The sequence below is a fragment of the Gopherus flavomarginatus genome, chromosome 2 (genome assembly GCF_025201925.1).
Source record: "Gopherus flavomarginatus isolate rGopFla2 chromosome 2, rGopFla2.mat.asm, whole genome shotgun sequence".
Taxonomy (NCBI): Eukaryota; Metazoa; Chordata; order Testudines; family Testudinidae; genus Gopherus; species Gopherus flavomarginatus.
In genome coordinates this window covers 228,009,439-228,022,087 of record NC_066618.1, presented here as the reverse complement: position 1 = coordinate 228,022,087, position 12,649 = coordinate 228,009,439, and the positions used below count along the sequence as shown (strand labels likewise).

General features: G+C 42.4%; 1 protein-coding gene across 1 annotated transcript in view; it reads left to right on the top strand.

Moving 5' to 3' along the window:
* Positions 1-2,181: 2,181 nt before the first annotated feature.
* The window catches only part of PXDNL (peroxidasin like), a 304,433-nt gene continuing 293,965 nt past the window's right edge, over positions 2,182-12,649 (top strand). Inside the window, 1 exon segment of the mRNA XM_050941930.1 lies at positions 2,182-2,357. Coding sequence (XP_050797887.1) covers positions 2,182-2,357 — 176 coding nt within the window.

The following is a 12,649-nucleotide window of genomic DNA, read 5'->3' as shown; positions in this document are numbered from 1 at the left end:
AATTCCTGGGCCACCCGTCCTTTTACACTAAGGGCTCTGTGGATGGAGGAAGAATGATCTAAAATGACCCTCTGAAAGGAAGATCATGAGCCATTTCAATTCACACCTGAAGTCCTTTGGAGGCAGGGTTGAAGCATTTGGTGATTAACTATTTTAAATGATTTAGACTTCCAGCAGGATGAGCATGAATGTACACCCCTTGATTATGGACAGAAGAAGATCATCTATCAGAGCAACAAGTGCTGCCTCTGTACCGCAACTTGGTGTGAACCCTGGCTGAGATGGGTTAGGAATGGCTTTTTGCTAGCTTCTCAGTTTGTTTTTTCAGAAGAGAGAGGTTGGATTCGGAACAAGTTTCCTCTGTGTTATGGGAACCACACCAAAAGGGCTGGGCAGATGGGCACAGTTATTATTAATTTACCATTTTATCTTCTGATGAGTTTAGCAATGGGACTGCACAAAACCAAGAGGATGTAAAGGCCCTTAAAGGAGCTTATAGTCTGTAGTTTTAGTCCTGCATTTGGACAAGGGTCTAAGGGTCTGATTGCATAATGGAGGCCTATGGAGTTTCACCTTGCACAGTCTACAAAGGGCATTGGAGGAGTAGGAGCATGGGGATAGGTGTTATTGGCCCAAAGCCTGCATTGGAATCCGTGTGGATGGACTGCTACCCTCATGTGGAACCCTATGGCAGTTTGCATACATGCATCACAGTGGTGGATACAGCTATCCATCTTGTGAACTAAGGCTCAGATCCTGAAAGTGATTTAGGTGCCTACCTTCCATTGGCTTCAGTGGGAATTAGGCATGTGAATACATTTGAGGATCTGGGCCCAAGTCCCTGTTCCTGCAACTGCATCCAAGTAGGTGACTCCCTGTGCCTGTAGAGAGCCCCAACATGGCCCAGTGGCACTGGTCTAGGATTCAGAAAAATCTGGGTTCTGTTTTATGGCTCTTCCACTTACCTGCTAGGTGATTTTGGGCCAGACACTTCACCTGTGTGTGACTCAGTTTCCCCATCTGTAAAATGGGTTTAGTTCTTTTGGGATCTGTTGATGAAAGCACTGTATAAGGGCTAAGTATTATTATGGTGCTCTGTATGGGTGCAAGGGATCCACTGAAGCTGACAAGGCCTAGGAGTGAAGCTGCCAGTCACATCCTTTTCTCTTTCCCAAGAAGGAACTAGGAAAGTGCACAGCCACTTTCTCCCAAAGACAAGAGGAGGAATGAACTATCCATCCAGAGAGGGAGGGAAATCTCGCTGAGCGGTCATTCCTTCTCCCCACACTACAAAGGTAAGTAGAGCTGTGACGCGTTGAGAGGCTGATGGGGGCAACAAACCGGTTGGGAAGCATAGTCTGTCTTCCCCACTGCCAAGGGATGGCTGCTTTCTTTTTTCTCAGCTTATGGGATCAGTGTTATCTCCATGGGGTTAGAAAGTGGAATGTGTTTACCAAGACTACCTTTGCATTAAGCGAAGCAGCTTGACATGGCCAAAATGTATGCTGGCCTGTTCATCTGTTTTTTCTAAAAAGTGTGGTTTTCATTACTTTTTAAGGCTAGAGGAATTTTCTTCATTGGCTCTTCCGCCTACCCCTCTAAGAGCCTGTGTTCCTGTCTGTGTGCAGAGACACTTGGACTTACTCTTGCAAAACAGAGATTGACACTGCAACCCCCTGGGGACCTGCCTTTTTACCTAGTCCCTAAAGTCCTGTGCAAAGCAAGGGCGCTGTCTAGGGGTAGCTAAAATTGAGAGGAAATGTGCCAACCTCTGCATTCCCAAGCAGTTCAGCTGGTTAGCATATCAGTGGGACGGTGCTCGCCTGGATTAAGCAATTCCAGGAAAGTGCATTCGTTCATTAAAAGGATTACCTGACACTGTGGAAAACAACTTCTCCACTAGCTAAGCTGTGAGGCATCGCTCTTCCCACAGCTGAAACTAATTAACACAGTCAGTGTCTGGCCCCCACTTCCCCCCTCCCTAACCAGGTTTTAAAAGCCCGGCTGCATAGGCTTTAGCAGGGCGGCGCCCCCTGGTGGTACTCGGGGCGTGCTGCCGCCTGTAATGAGATCCCAGGCTTTGCTGATTGGCCCCGGGATGTCCTTTGGAAAGGTGCCTGAGTGCAGCTGCAGCGGGAGCTGCTAGACTCCCCTGAGCTGGGGCTGGGGAGCCAAGGGGAGATGGAGCCCAAACTTCTCTCCTTAGCTGTCCTTTTCCTGGCCGTGCGGTGCGCCGCGTCCCTGCCCTGCCCCGCCCCGCCCCGCCCCAGTCGATGCCTTTGCTTTAAAACCACCATCCGCTGCACGCACTTGATGCTGGATCACATCCCCCGGGTGCCCTAGCAGACATCACTCCTGTAAGTACCACGCTGCCTCCCTCCCGCTCGCTGAGCTTCCAGCTCCTGGTCAACTTCGTGCCTCTCAGGGCTGGCGCTTCACTCTCTCCGCCCCAGTTTGGCTGTTGCAAGACGAGAGCGTGACTTTTCAGGGGCTGGAGCAATTTGAGCAGGGGCAGTGTGGAGAAATTCCAGGGAGAGACATACTGGGCAGAGGGGAGGTGACTGCCCCGGGGGTCCCTGAAAGGTGGTGCAGATTCCACAGGACTCTGGTAGCGTGGTGACTGAGTGGAGGTTGAGTGATCCTGGGCATAGTGGCATACTCCCAGGGGAGCCCCTGGAAGGTGAGTGCTGGCGTATCTCGGGGGGGGGGTATTCCATATGGGCAGTGACTGCTCCCTGTGGCACTGGCAGAGATTAATTTGTAATGAAAGAGGTGCTGGGGCTCAACCAGTTTCTTTACTTTCATAACTGACTTGGCAAGCTCAGAGGTGCCGGGCTATGAACTACCAAGCCTAGAGATGCTGGGCTCACCCCTGGCAAGCCCTAACACAGATTAAGCACTAGGCATTGGCATATGACAGGGGGAATCTCTAGAGTGGCAGATCACAGGAGCTCCTGGCAGTGGTGGAGGAGGACTGATATGTGTGAATTATCCAAGTGGGAATGGCTGGCATATCGTAAGGGGAGTCTCTAGTGATGGCGTTTGGGGAGGGGGTGGATTTGAGTGATCTCAGGGGATAACTTAGTCCAGAAGCAGCCCTGGAGTATAGATCTGGGATGAAAGATCCCAGGGGGGAGTAAGAGAAATCAGGCTGGGCATGTACTTGAGGTAGTGGGAGGTGGATAAATTTCTGTGGCTGACCTGGGTGGGTGATGGTGATTGTTAATTGCAGAGGCAAACCACTGGGAAGGATTGGAGGTTCGAGGTGATTATATGGCTGGAGGAGTTTAGACTGGAGGTAAATTATTTGAAGGATGAAGAGAAAAAAGGAAAAGTGTTTGAACATGTGTGGAAACAATTTAATTCCTGAAAATATTGAAGCTGAGAACTGCAGCAGCTCCAAAGAGCACTTTCCACTGTCAGGAGTAAAGGTACAGATAAAAGTCAATAATTAAGGTTGTGTTGACGTGATAGGAAATGACCAAATGCATTTGAACACATGGAGCTTTGACTGTTTTGCTGGCAAGGGCCATGTTGCTGGACTGTTTTTGCTCCCAGATTCTCTCTCTGCAGATAGGACTGCAAAGAAGCAGCTGCCAATGGTCTCTTGTCAGGTTGGGCTTTGTTTGGTTCCTCCCTGTGTCAAAGCCAGGATACCCTTTTGTCTAATCACAAAATAGGACTGGCATGTCACTGCTTTCCAACCAAAGTAACACACCCACTAATGGTTTTTCAGCTTGATTGCCTTTACCGTCATTCATTAATGTTTCCATATCCATTTTTTGCTCTCCTTATGTTTGGAAATGTTTGTATTGCAGGAGTGGAAAACAAGGAGACCAGAGGGAAAGTGTGAAAAATCGGGACAAGGGGTGGGGGATAATAGATCACTATACAAGGAAAAAAAAACCCAAAATCAGGACTGTCCCTATAAAATCAGGATATCTGGTCACCCTAGTGGAAAATGATCAAATAACATAGACAAATAGTTACAGCAGCATGGGATCATCAAGGTAGCTGTTGTTTCAGAGTGTATATTTGCAAGTGATTAAATTTGTAAGCCTAAACCTCTTTGTGAACTGTTTTAAACCAGAACTAGCTTTTAACTGATTACAATTGCCATGGATAAACATGCTGTGCTACCAGGATAGTTTTTGCTCAGGAAGCATGAGGATGTGTTTTCAGATGCTATTATTTTCCCTTTAGAAAACATCTGCTAGACTATTAAGACCTTAATCATCATTATTATTGAAGTTGTTAAAACAACAACAAAAATAGGCTGACAACATCTTAGTCAGAGAGGGAGAACTTGAGAGCCAAGTGGCAGTTGTAATAAATGGCTGAAAAGATTAAGGCTGAAAATTACAGGGAATGAACAAACTTTGATTTGATTTTGTAAAAACTGGATTAATCTCCTTGAATGCTGTATGTTACTGGAAGTTGCTAAAGATTCAGCTTTACAGCTGTGACACTGATTTGCTCTCTTAAAGTCTCTTCCCTGAGGATTAGATCAATAGAAAATTGATCTCGGCTCACTTATTTGCTTTTCCTAAAGAAGGAAAGAGCAGTGCCCAACTGCGGCACCTGCCCACGCCTAACTGATGCCTGCTGTTTAGAATTTGTCTTCTGCGGTAATTCATTGAGATTAAATATCTACTGAAGCAACATTGTCAATGGGCAATATAATATTTTATATTATTTATACTGTTGGAGTTACCAATCGAGCATAAATGGACAGTAAAAAAAAGTCCATGCCTCAAAGATATCACAGTCTAAGGCCCCAATCTTCAGTGTCCTTAGCCTTCTTAGTGTGGGATGACTTCTGTGCAGAAGACAGTGAGATGCTGCATGGGTACAGGGAACTGCCTGCATGGAGAAGCTTGCAGGATCAGAGTCACTCTGCAGGTGCAACTGAGTGAGGATGAGATAATTGTAAAGTATCAGAGGGGTAGCCGTGTTAGTCTCAAACTGTAAAAAGCGACAGAGTCCTGTGGCACCTTATAGATTAACCGACGTACTGGAGCATAAGTTTCAGTGGGTGAATACCCATTTCGTCAGATGCAACTGTAAACAATTTATTAGAAATGTGATAGAGGATGCTGGAGACAGGTGTTGTGAAGAATACTTCATAAAGCTTCCCCTTCTACATTGAGATGCTTTATATTTCTGGTGGTGGAGAGAAGGCCCAATCTGTACTAGGTAGAGTTCAAGGCCATAAAGGACCATTAGCTCATCTAGTCTGACCTCTATTATATCACAGGCCATAACACTTTATCCAGTTACTCCTGTATTGAGCTCAAGAAATTTTGTTTGACTAAAGCATTTCTGTCCCAACAGCATCCAGTCTTCCTGTGAAGATGGCAAATTTGCCACTTCCTTTGGTAACTTGGTCCAATGGTTAAACAACTAATGACAACAGTCATTGTAGGGATATTAAAGAAGGTACTGACAGTGATTCCCCCAAGTGACAGTGATTCCCCCAAGTTCACTAAGTACAAAAATCTTTTAAATTCTTATGTTAAAACTTGTCAGCTCCTGTCTGCAGAAAACACTGATTATATCTGTCCTGTGAAAGATACTCTATTACTGTGTAAAAATTACAAACAAGTTAATTGACTTTGTTCTTGAAGAAAACACTCTGCTAGCCTTAAGCTGTAATTGATATAATGTAAACATACAGACCCTCACCCTCTGTGATTACCAGGCCAGGAGTCTCATAGGAATTAACACACACCCCAAAAGTGGTGGAGACAGTAAATTAAAATATGGTTAAGATATGGTATGTATGTTGATGAATGTTTGATGTACATGAATGGTTAGGGAGGTGCCAACCTAGAAAGGATCCATCGGCCGAAGAATGTGTCAAGTGGACCACCAGACAACCCCCGGAGGGTAAACTGGGATCCACCCCAAACACGTGCAAGGAATGTGCCACTTTAGACAGTGTGGAGCCACCAGGAATGTGCCATCTGCTGATTGAGCCAACAACAGCAGGATGAAACGGTTCCCATAGACTAACATAGGAATTAATTCCTATAAAATGAACTCTTAAAAACTGAGGACTTTGAGTTTCTGGTTCTGCTGCCAGTCTCCAGGAGCATCAGGTGCATCTAACGCAGACTTGGCTCCATCCTCATGACCAAGATACCTGGCCAGTAACTTGGCATGAGCAACTTCTAGGCTAGTAACTATAACACCTGTACAGAACCTGAATGAATGATTGTTTGAATGAAAATATATATAATGTGTGTGTAAGGAATAAGTAGTAATAGGAATTAGTCAAACAATGTTTTTTGCTTTATTATTATATTTACAATGAATGTGGCATCTTTGCCTTATCCCTCTTAATAAGATCCTGCTGATTTTTATTACATCATCCTCACCGTTAGGTAGCTTTTAAAGGAAGGCAATTGTTCCTCTCTTGTGATTATTCTACAGGGCCTATGATAAAGGAACAATTATTGCTTTGCACAGGTGTAAAACAGAATCCTAAAGAACTACTACATAGAGGGATGTGGAGACAAGTCTCTAAGTAGGCCTAGAAATTCAGTTAAAGCTGTCAGGAATTGACAGATTTATTTTAAAGACATTTAAACCAATTAAGTGATACCAAAGGATTACAACATAGTATAAACAATATCTGCAACTCCCTTGACATGCCACATTTAGATAGTGAGAAATATTCTCAGAAGGAGTGGGCAGGTCAGCTGAAAAGAGAGAAAAATGCTACAGGAGCTTTGCTGAATAACAGAATTACTTAGTTAAAGAGAGGGGAGGGGAGATTTCCCAGTATTGGGAGGAAAATATATCAACAGAGCTCACTGGGGAAAGGTTATATGCACATTTAATTGGCCATCTTTTTCTTTTAAACTATAACCATGTAGTGCCAGAGCATACCAAGCTACTGCTATTGGAAACACAGGCAAGTATTGCTAATACATACGCATATCAACACTTATTCAAAATCTCGTTTGATATGAGCCAGCATCTTCAATATCAGTGAAGTTATGTATGCATGTAATGCAATTGAACCCTGTTAGGAAACATGAATTCCATCATAAGCCTAAAACTGTGAAAAATACAGTTTCTTTACGGCTAGTTTTTTAAATGGATCAGGTCATTGGAGGAAATATAAAGATATCTGGTAATGACCAGATTTTTATGTAAGACTGACTGATTGCTAATGAAAAGTCTGACATCACTTGGCTTAGTTAAACTGAGGGCTCTTTGTCCTAAAGTTCTTGGCATATGTATACTTTGTTCAATTGTGTGATAAGTTTCATGGTCTTGGATATAAAATGCGAATGTTCATAGAAAAAGTTGAGGATATAGATGCAGTTGATAAAGATAATTTGAACTTAAACATTTAACACAGCTTTCTCAGGCAAAACTTTTTAAGACTATTTGTGAATTTTGTTACTTCATGTTTCCCTTACTTTATTAGGAGATTCCTGTCCACTTGAAATAAGTCAATCTTATGTATGTATTGAAAATTTTTGCTTTGTGTGGAAATTGCCAGCTTGCTCTTGCACCTCTGAAGAGGGTGAGCAAACCATAAGAAGAATAGAGATCAGTCTGAAAAGAAACTCTTCCAGCTCAGAAGAATAACTTCTGCTTCCTCAAGAATAAAATAGGATTCTGTGTTTCACATTTGCCGGTTCTCATTCCAGCTGTTAACATATTGGTTCCATTGGCCCAAAAAAAGACTTCCCCTTAATATGTCTGGTGTTCAAATGCATCTGTGTTTCATGCCTGTGTGCTTTCCACCTGACGCAGCTAAAGATGTTATCTAGTTAGATCTTTTTAAGTTATTTGAATTGGAAAGCTTCCTTTCTTCATGGTCGTCATGCAAGAATTTTACAGGATTCTTGTGAAAAGTGTTGAGTTGTAGAAGTGCCTTGAAGCTCGGACTGGCTCAGTATTGCATTTCCTGATATTTTTAATTCAGCTTTTAAAGTGCAGTGCTTTGGGGGGGGGGTGAGAGAGAAAGTTACAATCAGCATGAGCATTGTAAAGGATGGAGGTATGGAGGGCAGGGGATAAAGTGTTATGTATGTTGGTTTGGGGATTTGGGATGGGGTTCAAGCTCAGTAATTCCTGCACAATGTAATGGTAGGAGCTATGTCCAGACAAATGGCGCCATATGCCTCTTTAAATACACGCTATTCTGTAAGATCTCATGAAGTTCTGCACGCTTATTTGGTGTGGTATTGGCTATGTTCTGGGTTTGCTGGGGAGGCAGGGGGTGAGGATATCAAATGCATATCAAGAAAAGAATGATTTAATGATGAATGAAGCAACAAAGAGTCCTGTGGCACCTTAAAGATTAACAGATGTATTGGAGCATAAGCTTTCGTGGGTGAATACCCACTTCGTCAGACGCATGTAATGGAAATTTCCTGAGGCAGGTATAAATATGCAAGCAAGAAGCAGGCTAGAGATAATGAGGCTAGTTCAGTCAAGGAGGGTGAGGCCCTCTTCTAGCAGTTGAGGTGTGAACACCAATGGAGGAGAAACCGCTTTTGTAGTTGGCTAGCCATTCACAGTCTGTTTAATCCTGAGCTGATGGTGTCAAAGTTGGAAATGACCTGAAGCTCAGCAGTTTCTCTTTGGAGTCTGGTACTCATGTTTTTTTGCTGCAGGATGGCTACCTTTAAATCTGCTATTGTGTATCCAGGGAGGATGAAGTGTTCTCCTACAGGTTTTTGTATATGTGAAATCTGACGATACACAGGCTATACAGCTAAACAGATGCATAGTGCTACATACAAGGACTTTACCAGGACTAGTCCTAAGATCCCAGGAATAGGAGATATTGTGCAGAATTCCTGTTCCTCAGTAAGCGTACTTGATTACATAACCTGTTTCTGTACAAACTTATGGGTCTTGCTACATACACCTCTACCTCAATATAACGCGACCTGATATTCCAAATTCAGATATAATGCGATAAAGCAGTGCTCGGGAGGGAGGAGGGGTTGCGCACTCCAGTGGATCAAAGCAAGTTTGATATAATGCGGTTCACCTATAACGCAGTAAGATTTTTTTTGGCTCTCAAGGACAGCGTTATATCGAGGTAGAGGTTGCTCCTGTCTTAGAGTTCTGATGGCTTCTGCCACAGAAGACAGGGAGGTCCACTATAAGGTTCCTAAGCAATTTAAAGGGATACTCCTCAGTTCCTATATAATACAACATCTGAAAACTACAGATCAAAACGGCAGGGAGAAATCCTGTATCATTGTGGAGATGAATTAGAAGATCTAATACATATTTTAGGTCTAAATCCTGGAACTGATTCTGCATAGGTAGCCCAAATGGATTACGTCCAGGTGGAAGTGTGCTTCCCAATTCAAGTAGACAGATGTGCTAGCTCTGTTCGATCTAGTGTGCTAAAATAGCAGTGCAACCAGGTTAGCATTGGTGGCAGGTTGGGCTAGCCACTTGAGTACAAACCTGTCCTGACCTCTGGTGTCTAGCCTGAGCTGCTGGTTATGGCACCATTTGTAGCATGCTGGCTCGAGCAGATGTGGCACATATCTGTCTACTTGAGCTAAGAAGTTCACTCCCAGCTGCAGTGTAGGCATGCCCATTGATTCTGTGCAGGTACAGGGTTCTGTCTGTACTCAACGAATTGTAGACATGGGACTTAACGTGTCCCGATTCTGTTGGCCAGCTCCTCAGCTGTGTAGATTGGGTTAGTGCCGTTGGCATCAATGGAGCTATGATGATTTATGCCACCTGGGAATCTGGCCCTGTGTTTCTATGAAAATGAAATTGAAATGACTGTAACTCTTATTTAATGATCTATGGATGCAATATGTTACTCCACTAGGAAAATTTTAGATGAAAATTCAGTATTACTGGATCAGACTTGTTATGTAATGGAGCAAAAATGACACGCTTCTGGATCATAAATGGTACTGGAACTTGAAGAAAGTGTATCACTGTTAATGCCACAGATGGCAGTGCATTTGTCATACAGACTGGAATAAAAGGGTCAGACCTATAGGTCCCATATAAAAGCTGCCAGAATTTTATTTGTATTTTAGAAATAAATTGCACTGAGCTATAAATATTAGTGCATGAACATTCATTTAAACAAAATATAAATTCACATTAAAAACAGCTAATGTTAAATTTTAAAACACCTAAGTGTATTGATCAATTCACTTACTTATGTGGAGCCTGTGTCTCTTCCTACAAAAGTTCCTTAAAGCTCCCACACTGGATGAAGTAAGGCATCAAAGAGAAGTAGAGGCCTGTTCCCAAACACTGTCCAGCAGACCAATTTCCACACCCTAACCTGCCCCATGTGGAAAAGCTCATAGCAAAGGTCTCCGTATCTCTTAGAAATCTAAGATTTCATTCTCTCTTTCCCCCCTCCCCCCCCAAATCTTTCTTCTGCCTGACCATTTCTTTTCTAAGAAGACATCACAGTTGGGATCAATACCTTCATTGATCTGAGGTGAAAGCTGCCTGTTTGTCTGAACAGTCCTGTAAAACAGTTGTCTGGTTTGCTGCACTTGCAGCTCCAATGAAGTGCGTACCACTGATGCTTCTGAAGTGCAGCCGGTCATTTGTGAAGAGCAGAGAAAATACTTAGGAATGTTGCTGAAATGGTAAACTCTAAGCTCACGTTTCCTTATGCACTGTGCAGCTAGATGTCTCATCTGTATAAAAACAGAGGCTAGCTGAACTATAGGGAAATTTTAACACTCCACAAGAGAGTGCTTTTGCTACAGAAAGAAAACTAGTTTAACTAAACATTCTCACTTATCTGCACTTGTAAGGAAGTATATTAACTTCCTTCTCTCTGTCCCGCTCTTATTTTTGTTTTCAGTGGGGACGTGTTCCAGGAATTGGAATGGAGAACAATTATTCTTTTTAATAGGCAGAAGTGCATTTTAGTTTGTTTTTATGTTGATTGCTGGAAATTACTAAAATGTCTTTCATTTTATACTATTATTTAGTGACTTTCAATTACTATGCTAACCAACAATAACCTAGAAAAAGATAGATCTTTCAAATCCTAGATATGAACATTGTGTTATAATGAATTTATTAGTAATTAAACTTCTGTTTGCTAGGTATTCCATAGGTTTCAAGGTCAGAGGCGACCATCATGATCATCTAGGCTAATCTTCTTCACATCGCAGGCCACAGAACCTCACCCACTAGTCCTGCAATAGACCTCTAACCTCTGAGTTACTGAAGCCTTCAAATCCATGATTTAAAGACTTCAGGTTACAGAGAATCCACCATTTACACTTGATGTCTGCTCTGTTACTGAGTAAAGCTTTATGTACAGTTGCGGCCCACTTCAAAGAGGGATTGGCTATTTATATGGGTAAAAAATGTCCATATCCAGAATTAATAGTAGATAAACTTTTAGAGGAGATCTAAAACCTTTGTGCTTCAGGGTTAAACCAATTTCTAACCATTAGGGTTGTCCCACCTCCGTCTACTTCATGGCTTCATGTACCTTCTGATGTCGGCCTCTGTTGCAGACAGTAAACTGGATTAGATGGAACATGAGTCTGATCCAGTATGGCAGTTCCTAAATTCTGATTTCTTAAATACTCTGTGCGGGTATCCCTGTGGAATTGATTCTTAGTTCCACATATAATGGACCAGCCTCTTTGTCCAGTAAACTAACCCAATGGCAGAGATTAGCATGAAGTATTGCAGAGGGGATTACTATGTAATAGATTTTCATTCTGATTATGTCTATAGGAATATTATATAATGTTACATTAGTGCCCAGAAGTCCCAGTAGGGCTCAGTGCTCCATTGTGCTAGTGGCTATATGAATACACAGGAAGATATGGTTACTGCCCTGAATTGCTTATGGCCTAAGAAGTTTTCAAGGATAGGAATCATTTGGCTGCAAAAACTGCTGGATAACTGCTGTCTGGTTTGGGTTGTCCTTGTGTGTTTATATGTCAGAATCCCACTCTCATAAGGATTAGTCTAACAGAAGGCATCTAACACGTGGAGGACACTGACTCTGTTTCTTAAAGACATCTAGAATGCCATTGTCAAAGCTCCTTTGTTGAGAGAAATAAAGCTCAGTTACTGACAATGAAAATTGCCAAGAATAGTAAATGCGCACAGATTCCAGGTAGCAGATCCACTTCAGTGGCACAATAAGTTATTGCAGAAGGGATTACTTTGAGAACAAGAAGTGTTCATGTGATTTGGAACACCATGGACATTCAGAGATAGTAATGAATACATCACATTAATGTTCACTTTTTGATTGGTATCACATTTTATATTCATTTGGTGTGTTTATTCCTCTGTTTTGTTTTTTTAATAAAAGGTAAGTTGTAATTAACCAATGGAGTCAATGTCATGTGACAAGGGTATTGGTCTTTGGAGCCCTCACTCAGGTCATGTGACTGAGGGCTGGAAATCGAGCTGAGTTTCTTGCCCACACTCTTGTGTACCTAGGGTGACCAGATGTCCCAATTTTATAGGTCCAGTTCTGATTTTTGGGTCTTTTTCTTATATAGGCTTCTATTACCCCCTACCCCGTCTCAATTTTTCACATTTGCTATCTGGTCACCCTATGTGTACCAGACTCTTATTACGGTGCTTATATGTATCCTGTTCCTAATTATTATAGTGTTATAATTTTTTTGTTAAAAAC